Consider the following 13,085-nt stretch of genomic DNA (forward strand, 5'->3'; position numbering starts at 1 on the left):
AAAACTTGGTCCAAAAAAAAGAAAAAATTAGTTTTGGGTTGAGTAGGAAAAATCCAAAATTTGAAAAATATACCGATTTCAAACCACATTTTATACATAGTATCGCACATATGACCGCAAAAATGAGGTGTAGTGCGATTATAATTTTGGCTAAACTCTAAACTGCACTACACCACATATATGACCACAAAAATAAGGTGCGTGCAGTTATAGTTTTATCTAATGGCTCCGGCCCCTCTCCAATTTGGCATCTCCTATTTTAAAACAGATAAGTGACACGCGGCGTCTATAAAATATAATGATAAAAACAAGGTCCCATGAAATTATCATTTCGGAGTATTTCTCTTTTACCCCGCTCCTCAGCAGTAACCCACTACTCACACACCAAACACCAATACACCGAATCTGAGAAAATATCACAAACAGAGCTGCAAGATAGGGGGAAAGAAAGGGCTGAGAGATTGATTGCGGAAGAACAATAAAGGCTTCTTGTGTATTTGTATGTGTGAGCTAACTGCTAAATGCTAATTTCTTGTTGTGGTTGTGTGTGTTTAACTGGTTCGGATCTGCACCTGTTGGTTTGTTCATCTTTTTTGTTGGGATTTGGTTGATTTCGTACTTGGTAGTTTGATACTGAGCTCTCTCATGCCATTCTACAGTGGGTTTTTGTCATGGGTCTGGTTTGAATTGAAATGAAGTGGATTTTCTCCCTTATGTTTCTTTAATTTTAGAATCAATATAATTTTTTCTTTGTTTGTGCTTATGGGTTCTCTCCCTCTCTTGAGGCTCTGCTTATGGTTATGGATTCTCAGATCCGGTGATATTTCCGGCATGATTTCTGACGGTTCCTTATCATCCACTGCCAAGTGCAGTGGGGTGTGAACAGTGCATTTATTGCTGAAGAGTTTGTAGATGCCAAGTGCCATTTACCTGTTTCAAAACAGGAGAAAACATGAGACACTAAAACGGGAGAGGAGCCGGCCCCTTATCTAATAAAGAAAGAAATTTGGGCTTGAATTGAATATTCAAAGGTAAAAGTAAAACCAAAAAAAAAAGGAAGACAAGAATATATTACGAGGAAAGAAATTATTTAATTATTTATTTATTACGAAAGTATTGGGTTGGTTCCAGAGTTGGTGACTTTCCTAGAACTTGAAAGTCAATTCAAGCGCGGGTCGCGACCGTGTCTTGAATTCACGAGAAAATCCATTCAAACTTCAAAGTCCCAAACCATAGCTGCTGGGAAATTGTCATCAGGGTTCTTTCTGATCGAGCTCCGACTATATAATCAGCTACCGGTAGATGTCTTCGGATTCATGTTAGTTTGAGTTTCATATACCTTGTGTTTACAATTATTTATTTTCTATATTACTCATGCAGAGGTCAAGAGCCTCGGCCTTCAACTTGGTGTATCCATATCTTTTACTCTTAGCTAACAAAACCCTTCAAACGTCTTCATTTGCAGCAGCCCCTGCCCCTCTAATTTCAAAGACGTCTTGTCTTGGTAAGTCTTATCTTCTTTCTGCTCCTTCAAATATATATATATATATATATATATGTCTGTCTTTAAACTGTTTCTTTAAGGGGTATTACCCAGGCCATAGTTTTAAAGTCCTTTGGAATGACATTATTATTATTATTTTTTGTTCAAGTAGGATTTGGAATGTTGTATAAATTAACAATAATGTAGAAAGCGCTAACAAATAAGGTAAAAAAGCTATATGAAAAAAAATAAAATAAAAATCAGGCTTATTTGCTCAAGTGTGTGTTGTCATTTGAACCAAAAAAAAAAACTCTGATTTAGACTTATCTCACATGTATTAGTTAAATTCATATTTTATGACATATTTTCACAACAAATTTTATATGACATATTGTTACCGGTTGTTATTAATAGCGCAAAAAAAATTATTTTAGGAAAAAAAAAAAAACTATCTAACTAACTAGTGGAGGCAGCCAGTCAAAACAACCCATAAAGAATGGCATTTTAGGAATTAATAGTCTTTATTTATTTATTTTTTTTTTGGAATCGTGGCCCCTACCCTTAAATGTGGCTTGGCCAATAATTATAATTATTTTCATTGTTATTTTTCTCTTGTATTATTTCATTATTTTTCTAACTCCTATATATTACTTTTTTTAATGTTCATTTGTGAGATTTTTATCTAAATTTTGTGTTTTTTTTTATTTCTAATAAAAAATTTATCCAGAGATTTTATTTAAAATTTAATTATTTTTTCTATTTTTTTAAATTTGCTAGTAGATATTTATAATTTAAAAATATTTACAAATAAAGAAACAATGTCTATAACTATAATACATAATTATAATATAAAAAAATAAACTAAAACAAAATTTAAATTGTAGAACAATAAAATATGGGCCAACCCACGATGTACCTTTTTTTTTTTTTTTTTTTTTGCAGGCCAACTTGACCCAACTAACTCATGACCCAATCCATTTTTTTTTAAACATTTGTTTCCTTAAAAAAATATTACATGTTTAGGTGCTAGGTGCATAGATATAAAAGCACAAAGCATAACACTGTCATTAACTAGCCATTTATAGCTATTAAAAAAAAGAGTAAAGTTAATTAAAAAAAAAAAGAGTTAATTAAAAGAAAAAAATAATACAAAGGGCAAAAACATCTATAACTACACGTTTACACTACTAAATGTCTAATACTAGGTTCAATACTAAACAATAAAGTTAAATACTAAGACTAAGTTATTAACACAGTCTAACTAGCACCAAACAAAACTAAAATAAAAAAATAAAAATAAAACTCAAAAAGGTCATATCATTAGTAGTGAACTTTGAATCTAAAATGTGTAAACTTAAAATATATATATTTTTGTGCGCCTTAGAATCTATCTCTCTCGTAAATTCGTAATTAAAAGCATTTTGGCTTTGAGTTATTAGCGGATGTCATAGATTGAAACTCTTTAAAATATATATATATATATATATTAACACAGATAGTCTAATAATAGTAGGTGCCCACATAAAATAAAAAATAAAAAAAATAAAAACAAACAAACAAAAAGCAGTAGGTGCTTACTTAATATGTGAGGGACTCATTATTCACCGTGTAATCGTGTACAAATATTAAAGTCTTATTCCGCTGTTAAGAGGAAGTTGAAAATTAATGTTGATTTGGTACACGCCTAATATTATCATTATTATGTAAAACAGGTTTCAATTGACTATATATTGTTTTCAATATTTGGTAATATTTGTTCAACTACGTTTGCGATAAGTTGTTTACTGCTGGATGAACTCTTCAGCACAACTAGGTGCATGATTCCTTTCTTTTTTGTTATTTGTTCAGAAGATAGATTTTCATTCTTGGTCAGAAACAGGACGATTTCAACAAGTTCCATGTCAATAGAAAAACAAGTCATGTGTCAACAAAGAGTTGAACAAGTCGAGCTACTAAGTTCTGTAAATGATTTATATGGAGGAGTTGTAGTGAACATTGAGAAGCCTATGGATTCTGAGGTCTTTTCTCCTTTGCTTAGAGCTTCAATGTCACACTGGAGGCAACAGGTATATATTATTTTAATCTTATCGGTTTATTTTATGAAGTTGCTCTGCTCCTGTAATTTTATGAAGTTGGGATGTAATTTGCAGGGGAAGAGAGCTGTATGGGTCAAATTGCCCATCGAACATGTAAATCTTGTTGAAGCTGCAGTTAAGGTAAGTTTTAAGTTTCCAATGTTTATAAACTGACTTGTGAACATTCTTAGAATGTAAAACTAGTTGGCATGTCCCCTCCAAGATACAATGGTCCAACTAAATCATTGTATATTTTATAATTCTACATTGACACCTTAGCTGAAAGCTCAATCAAAGAAATAACCTTCTTTGCCCAAATATAATTAAGTATATATTACGTGAGAATACAAATCATCTATCTGTCCTACTTTTTTGTTTTTCATTTTATGCTCTATTAATTATGATATGCCATTTGTTTAATTTTAAAAAAAAATTAAACTTTAGTTATTTTATATGAAAAGTCAAACAAATTCACGATAAAATGTGATTAGTAAAGTATAAAGTTGAACACATGTTCGTTATATATGATATGCAACGAAAGGCTGGGCCATGCCTCCTTGATTTTTCCCCTCCCCCTCTATTCTAGGGTGCATTTGTTTTGGCTTCAAACCACTTCCGGAAATACTTTTCTATAAAAGTGGGTGTTTGGTTGTTACTGAAAATGTTTTCAGTGTTGACTGTAAAATAAGGGCAACGGGACATAAAATATTTTCCGTTGTTATTTTTCACTTCAAACCATTTCTGGGGATTCGCAAAGATAGAAAGAGGGAGAGAAAGAAGGACTCATAGACGCGCAAACACAGAGAGAGAGAGAGAGAGAGAGAGAGAGAGAGAGAGAGAGAGATCGTGCCGTCAAACCCACGATCACGCCATTGAACCCACAATCGTGCCGGTCAGATCGCCATCCTCATCCCCTCCACGCGACGGTGAGTGCTTTGTTCTTCTAAGCACCATCGAGATTGCCTACCAGCACCCCAGCACCAGCGAGACCGATCCACATCCAAGAGCTCCGATCCCTCCTCCATGAGCTCTGATCCACATGAGCTCCAATCCACATGACCCACCTATGCCCAATCTCTCTCTTTCTCGATCTACCTCTCCCTTTTCCTCACTTGTCGATCACTCTCTCTTTCTCCTTCTCTCCGTTTGACCGAATTTTTGGTGTTAACAAATGTTTTGTTTTTATTTTTGTTGGTTTTAAGTTTATATATTGAAATTTTTTATTATGAATTTTGTTTGGAAGCTAAGAAAATGGTTGAGAAAATGTGAGAAACTAGTAGAAAAATTGCATTTTCAGAACACAACCAAACACTAGAAAATATTTTCCAAAGCATTTTTTGGAATGTAACCAAACACTTGAAAATATTTTCCTTTTCCAAAAATATTTTCACCTGAATATATTTTACATTCAACTAAAAGCAGCCTTAATAATAAATTCTTTATGTTAAATACAATTTTACTTAATCGCCCCCCTTGATATTTAAAAAAATATATATAAACCTACTAAGTTATGAAGATTTATTGAAAATACCAATGTCTCTTTTTCTTTCTTTTAAAATTCATTTTTTCTGCTATATATAACTTACTTTAACAGCATTTAAATGCATATATTTTTCACAAATATATAATTGAATCTATTTAATAAAAACTCTTTTTTCTTATCTAAAAACAAACTCCTTGCAAACATAAATATATAATACTAAATAAAATCTTCTTCCTTTCCCACATCATTCTCCTTTGGTTGGATGAAACTCGACCTTGAATTTTAAAGCATTGAAGGATTAGGACACTAACGAGTAACACTTATTTCAAGTCTAGATCACCTTAAGGAGCACATAGAAAAGAAAATTCTTGTATTACAAAACATCAAATCTTGTATGGAATAAGCACAATCTCATCTTGAACCATTGGAAACAATATATTATCAACCCTTTCAACTTCACCAAATTGTTAGATCTTTGAGCACTATGGAGAGTTGATCACTAGCATATTCAACAACTTCAACTTTCACATTAGATTTTATTCTCTTGTGGAATCTTTTCTATATCTTGCCACTCTTCAATGGTTCCTCTTGTTCCTCCATTACCAAAATCTCATCAGTTTGAGTTTTCACTTTCTTCACCTAACCAAGTCTTGAACACTTTCATGAGCTTTTCAAATAATCCTTTTAATTCTTTGAAGTCTTGACGAAAGGTAGATTGTTCAATAGTGCATTAAGGACGTGAAATGGGATAAGAATTCATCATATTTTCTTCAAAACATGTAGTTGGCTGGCTATTCAATTTCCTCATACTATCACTTCAATCTTGAAAATTAGCATAATAGGGTTGGGGTTGATACGGAGTTCGAAAGTGAGGTGACAAATATTCATTATAAAGCTTTTTTTTTTTTTTTTTTCATATTTTAGGTAGCAATGGGAGATTCATAATTTATAAAGGGCATATATTTGAGATCCTCCCAAAACATTTGTGTTCCTTCTTTTAACTTCAACTTTGCATACCCAATTTTTATGTTACCCACAAAATTTGCTTGCTCAAAGAATTAATTCATCAAATATTTCTAGCTGACAAAATCCAAAGGACTATTTTTACAACCATCAAAATAAGGTACTTCTAATATTACCATGATACTCTAAAATGAATTGAGAGGTATTACACCTAATGTAATTACTATGAATAGTTGAGATTAATAATTGTAAAAAGTAACTTTTAATCTCAACTATTGATTAAGACGGTTAAGAAAAAATTGAAAAGAAGTAAAAAGTGAAAGTTAAAATAGTATATCTTAGAGCATTCACATCAAACATGTCAAGAAATATAGCATTTAGTATCTCAAAACATTATTTAACTATTTTAAGTTTTAACATTCCACTTTATAAAACACTCAGGTTTTATTTTTCTTACCATTTCATTAAAATATTATATATTTATTATAAATAATTCTTTTTTATTATTCATAAGACATCTCTTTCTCTCTCTTTCTGTGTCTCTCTCTTCTCCAAGCAAAAACACCCAACCCACCCTTCTTGGCCACCACCAGCCACCGTCCACTCAATGTCACCACCCAAGCCACCACCCACAACAAACCCACAACCAATCATCAAATCGATCAATGATGGCACACCAAAGAAAGATTTCACACCCAGCAACAACACGGCATCAACGCCCAGCAACCTATGGTCTCAACCCATGGCACAACCTACAACAACCAACCAAGGCCGAGGGCTGACTCAATAAGTGATGCAAGTAGTGCAATCGCTTAAGGCTCCCAAATAAAAAAAGCTTCAAGTTGTCAAAAAAAAAAATATATATATATATATATAATATTTATTTATATATTTTATTTTAAAAAAATTTTAAGTATTTTTATTGGCTGATAAAATACATTAAAAAGATCCTATTCTATCCTAAAATGCAAAAGATTTTCTGCCCCACTTTGTACCCTTTTCTGCCCCTCTTTGTACCTTCTCTGCCATGATAATTGATAGGAGTAGGAGTGTAAGACACGTTTTTTTGTTTAAAACTTAGCCATAGGCAAAAGATGATAGGACTTAAGAGTAGTGGAGTATAGCTGTACAGGCTGGTCAGCTTCCAGCACTTTTTTTTTTTTTTTTTTTTTTTTTTTATCTAGCCCTTTATCTATTATTATAAATTATCATATCAATTAATGATTTGATATGTATTTCATTTATATTATTGTGATACTAATTTATTAAATTATGTATTAAATTAATTTTTATTTATACAAGTTTAAATTTTAAAATAGTCAGGACTTTAAAAAAATTGAAACAACTAAATTCTATTATACCACAACAAAAATTAAATAAATTAACTATATTATCAATTGAAAAAAAAATATTAATAAAATTTAAATACAAAAATTTAATTAGTAATTTTACATCTCAAAAAATAAAAAAAAATTTAAATAAAAAATTTAATATATATTATTTGATTAATATTTAATTATAAAAATACCCATTTAAAATTTTCTGCCTAAGCCCAAAAAGATGTTGAGCCGGCCCCGCAACCAACTACCAAATCAATCAATCCACACCCATAAGCCCAAGCCGCCCAATCAACTCACACCCACGACCATAAAACCACTCAAGGCCACCGAAACCCACCCACAACCTAGATCCGATTCTACGACCAAGATCTAATTCTACAACCCAGACCATATCAACCCACACCCACAACCACAAAATAACTCAGTCGTTGTAATCGTGGTGGACAACCTCACCTTCTTTACCCGTTGTGGAGGCTTGCTGAGTGAGTTGAGTATCAGCAACCATCCGTTGATGGTTTCGCTTGAGAGGATTCGGCGAGCCGAGATATGGTGGGCCAAGGGGATCTTGAAGAGTGCGAGCCACGGTGACTCAAGCGAGGCAGACCGTCACTGTGAGAAAGAGGGAGACGGAGAGAACAGAGGCAAAGAGAGAAAAAGAAAAAGAGACGATATGTGAGAATAAATTTTTTTTATCTTTTTTTTGGTAGGAACGTGAAGAAGCTAAAGATAACTATTGAAATTAATTTGAGTCCAGCAAAGTCCAAAGATGGGAATTATGAAGAGAACCTGAGCCTTGTGAGGGCCTTACTTAGACTGGTTATTTGCGGGCTGGGCTTTCTCTAGTGCACGGTTCCAAAAACTTGAAACTTTTTTTTTTCTTTTTGATGACTAGAAGGCACCCTATCAAAAAAAAAAAAAAAAAAAGACTGGAAGGCACGGTTAAGGGTCACGTGTGGATTAGCAACAACAAAACGAAGCTTTAGTCCCAGTATCTATGCGCAGCGGATTTTATGCGTGTGCGTGTTTCGGGTTACTGTAGTCGGGATCTGTATGTAGGTCATGGCGGGTCAGAAATTTGTGGGTTTTGGCCTTTTAAAAAAAAAAAAATTAATTAATTAATTTATTTTTTTAGATTCGTTCTGTGTGGGTTATTGTGGATTGATGGGTTGAGAAACATAGCTAGATGGATTTTTTTTTTCTTCTTCTAGTCTTGGATTGGCTGCAGTGATGGCGATGCTTAGGACAACCAAAACAATTGAATAGTCAGAAAAATAGAGAAATATGATTTAGGAGTTGGTGGATTGAATTGGAGTTGGCATTGTTTGGTCCCGAATAATATTATCATTAATATTATCAACTTCAAATAGCAATCACATGCAAAAATACAAATATTTACTTCAAAAATTATTTCTTCTTGAAAGCGAAAAAACAATGGAAGAAACTCTGAATCAATTTCGTTACAACATTTCTTGTGTATGTGTCATGGTTAAAGAAGAATCTCTCTTGTGTTTTTTTTTTTTTTTTTTTTGCTCTCACATACATTCTCTTTGTATTTTATGAATGCGACAACACTTTGCTCTCTCTTCTTTGGCTATCTCCTCAAAGGCGGCAACCCTTTGCTCTCTTCTCATTAGCTATATTTCTTCTAAGGCGACAACCCTTTGCTTTATCTTCCTTTGCTATATTCTCGAAGGAGGCAACTCTTTACTCTCTCCTCCTTGGTTACTCCCAACCGAAAATCCTTTTTTTTCTCTTGATTTCACGCTCTATTTTTCCTCTTCTCATAGGGAGGATCTTTGGGCTAAAGCCATCAAATTTTTGTAGCATGATCTATTTATAAGATTTCTTTTCATATTCTCTCTAATACTAGGAACACATTACTTCTTTAATAAGAAATAAACTTTCATCCCACACAAAGGAATAGTCTTTCCTTCCACACAAAGGAAGCCCAAATTAAAATTTTCTTCTTCAACTAGGAAACCTAATTGACTTTTCAAGTCATAATTGGAATTTGAGGCAATTTCCTAACAATCTACACCTTGACTGAAATTCCATTGATTGTCTTCAACTATCTTCTTTTCTCTTAGGATAACTCCACCTTAGTCAAAGCATTCCCTTCTCTTTCATCTTAATTCACACAAAAAGTCATCCACTAAATCAACCAAACTTTGATACCATTGTTGGGTCCCAAATAATATTACTATCTATATTATCAATTCAAAATAGCAATCGCACACAAAAGTACAAATATTTACGTAGAAAACCATTTCTCCTTGAAGGGAAAAAAACATGAGAGAAACTCCAAATCTGTTTAACTATTACTTAATCAATTACAATATTTCTTGTGTATGTCTCACGGCTAAAAAAAAAATTCTCTTATCTTTCTTTGCTCTCACATACACTCTCCTTGTGTCTCACAAAGGCAATAACATTTTGGTCTCTCTTCCTTGGCCATCTTCTCAATGGCAACAACCCTTTGCTCTCTCTTCCTTAGCTATCTCCTCTAAGGCGGCAAGTCGAAAACCCTTTTTTCTCTCTTGATTTCACACTCTATTTTCCCTCTCCCCATAGGGAGGACCCTTGGGCTAAAGCCATTAAATTCTTTGTAGTATGGTCTATTTGTAAGACTTTTTTTTCCCATTTCCTCTTAGATTAGGAACATATTACTCCTTTAACAATGAATAGACTTTCCTTCCACACAAAGGAAACCGAAATTAAAATTTTCTTCTTCAACTAGGAAACTTAATTGACTTTCCAAGTCATAATTGAAATTTGAGGCAATTTCCCAAGATACACCTGACTATAGATACCAATGGCCATTTTTATTTTTATTTTTTATCATTTATCAAAATATCAACTATCTCTAAAAGGAGTACAAATCCTAATTTTAATTAGCGTAAGAAATCCTAATTGTCTTATTACAAAAATAATCTAACTTCCAAATATGAAAATAGTAATAGCCTAATAAAATGAAACTAGTAGACCTAAATCAAAAAGTACAATTCACTTGCAAATATAAATAAAAGAGGTATTACGTTCACAACATTTTCACAATAAATCATAGGTAGTTAGTTATTATTTGTTCTAATTTAAATTTTCCACTGAAATTATTTTTCTATCCCATCAATTACAACCTGCCACATAGAATTTGTTATGAAAATATTGTATATTGTGAACATAGCATTTTTCATATAAATAATATTAAATAAAAAATCTTTTTTTATATCCCAACGTCCTAGTAGTAAGTGTACAAGTCACTCTTAGCTATTACACCTTATTTTACATTCCAATTTAAACTAAATAACTGGTATAACATAAGAAATTTAACCATATACTTATTAATTTTGTATTAAAATGCACCAAAAATAGGTGTATAGTCTTTCTAAATCATGCTTCATAATCTTATTTGCTCATGTTATAGGAAGGATTTCGGTATCACCATGCCGAACCAGATTATTTAATGCTTGTATGTTGGCTTCCTAAAACTGCGGATACTATTCCTGCAAATGCTTCACATCGAGTGGGTGTTGGTGCTTTTGTTATGAATAGCAAGAGAGAGGTATGTCAAACAGTAATAATGATAGTTGTTATTAGAAAAGAATACAGCATGGATCAAATGATTGGCTTCATTTTTCACAACCAAAGGAAAGTGTTAGTCACTTCTATAGTATATTTTAAAAGGACTTTGACAAGTTTAAAATTGGACTACTCGTAATCAACTTAATACATGCCCAATGTGAGACTCAACCAACCACAATTATATTCAGTCCAATACCAATCCAGAAAATCTGGGGTATCATATTAACTGGGTTTGAACTTTATAATTTATAAGATGCTTTGTTAATACTTCATGTAGCTGTTTCTTTTATGCAAAACAACTTGCTCCAGTGTCTTTGACTTGACTATCCCAATTCTTAAACACCAAAAATTAAATATGAGCTTGCTGTGATGTTTCAATATATCTGATTACAAAAATTGAATTTATCTTATTGTAGGTGCTTGTAGTTCAGGAGAATAGTGGATATTTCAAAGGAACAGGCGTGTGGAAGCTTCCTACTGGGGTTGTTGATGAAGTGAGTATACCTTGAGTGCCATTCTTTAGATATTTTTTGGAAATGCTGACCTTTGATAATTTTCTATACACAGGGTGAGGATATTTGCACAGCTGCAGTTAGGGAAGTCAAAGAAGAGACAGGAGTAAGTAATAAAAACATAATTTGTGGATTCAGATGAGTATGATATTTACATACATGTAGGTTTATACATGACAATGTAAATCTAAGACCATTGCTTTTATTTTGTTTTAGATTGACACTGAGTTTTTAGAAGTTTTAGCATTCAGGTAAGAAAATCACCTTATTAAATTGATTGCTTTCAATATAATTTGCATGTTCCTCAATCTCCTTTTACTTTTGGTTCCATTCTTATATCTCCCTCTCACACAATATAGGCAAAGCCACAAGTCATTCTTTGGCAAATCAGATTTGCTCTTTATTTGCATGTTAAAACCGCGTACCTTCCACATTGAGAAGCAAAATTTAGAGATTGAAGCAGCACAGGTACTTTTCGAATGCAATAATACCACAAATGCTGTTATACTTTTCACAAACTTGGATTAGGGATTTAAGAATCAAATTGGATTAGTTTTGCTAAAAAACGATATTGGACAAGCTTCACTGTGGAAATAAGCAAACAATTTTCTAAATTTTGTCATTCATACTAGCTTCTTGTTTACTCTTTGAAATAAGTTTTCAAAATCATAGCCAGATGCAACACCATAATATCCAATCTAATTCATGTTCGTCTTTGACAAAAGAAAATAATTTACATGAGGAAAATCAATTGTGTCGATAAGGCTTGTGTCAGTATTAGAGCATCAGAATAATGTGTTCTTTCCAGCACTTAGACAGGTTCTAGTTGATATAGTCCTATTGGAAGCTTCTTAAGAAAGTCAGGCGAGTTGGATTTTAGTACTTTTATGATGACTTCATTTGTGCTTAATCTTAACCCTGGCTAGCATGAACTATTTCACATCTCCAGTTCTTGAAAAAACCTCCTCTTATCCAGGTATCTTTGATGCAATATGCCTTTTCAGTTTAAACTTGAAACACATTTAGAGCCAATTAAAAACCATTAAAGGTGAAAATTCTTACTATTCATGAGCATTTGGTGGCAGAAGATATTAACTTGCCTCCTCTGTCTACTTTATTGCACCTTTGGTTTAGCACGAATAAAGTGGCTTATCTCCTATTTTCCCATTTTGGTTTGACATGGCATAACTTAATATTAATGTAAATGGAAAATCATGAAAGTTGGATTCATATTGGGTCTTCTACAATTACTGAAATATGGTAACATGGTTTTCTTCTGTTTATTTTTTTCTTTTCCAATTCTCTAGTGGATGCCAATTGAGGACTATGCGGCCCAACCTTTTAACCAAAAACAAGAGCTCTTCAATTATGTTGCCAAAATATGCTTATCAAAGTCAGAAAAGAACTATGCTGGTTTTTCTCCATTGGCTACAACTACAGACTCTGGCGAAACAAGCTACCTCTACTTCAATAGTCAAGATATGAAACACCTTGTCACTTCACAATCAAATGTATAAAGTCATATTTGATGTGCACAATACCATGATAGAAACCCTTTAGTCATACTGTATAGAATGCCATACTTAGTGTACAATTCTTAATTGTGTAATACCTAAAAATGTGGATTTCTTTACGACAGAACAGAATAAA

The 13,085-nt window shown here is 32.6% G+C and overlaps 1 protein-coding gene across 10 annotated transcripts; it reads left to right on the forward strand.

Moving 5' to 3' along the window:
- Positions 1-314: 314 nt before the first annotated feature.
- On the forward strand, positions 315-13,071 carry LOC112031172 (nudix hydrolase 7). Of its 10 annotated transcripts, none has more exons than XM_024063857.2 (11): positions 315-1,031; positions 1,132-1,318; positions 1,466-1,504; positions 3,332-3,549; positions 3,634-3,699; positions 10,766-10,903; positions 11,340-11,417; positions 11,491-11,541; positions 11,652-11,686; positions 11,795-11,903; positions 12,743-13,071. In XM_024063857.2, exons 2-11 carry the CDS (start codon positions 1,303-1,305, stop codon positions 12,950-12,952), a joined length of 960 nt encoding a protein of 319 aa, XP_023919625.1. In that variant the 5' UTR covers positions 315-1,031; positions 1,132-1,302; the 3' UTR covers positions 12,953-13,071. The 10 variants fall into 10 exon arrangements, with proteins under 10 accessions (XP_023919625.1, XP_065617108.1, XP_065617109.1 ...); XM_065761036.1 differs by having other exon boundaries at positions 315-499; positions 813-1,318; XM_065761037.1 differs by having other exon boundaries at positions 315-499; positions 873-1,318.
- Positions 13,072-13,085: the final 14 nt, after the last annotated feature.

Source organism: Quercus suber, unplaced genomic scaffold (genome assembly GCF_002906115.3).
Source record: "Quercus suber isolate HL8 unplaced genomic scaffold, Cork oak 2.0 scaffold_393, whole genome shotgun sequence".
Classification (NCBI taxonomy): domain Eukaryota; kingdom Viridiplantae; phylum Streptophyta; class Magnoliopsida; order Fagales; family Fagaceae; genus Quercus; species Quercus suber.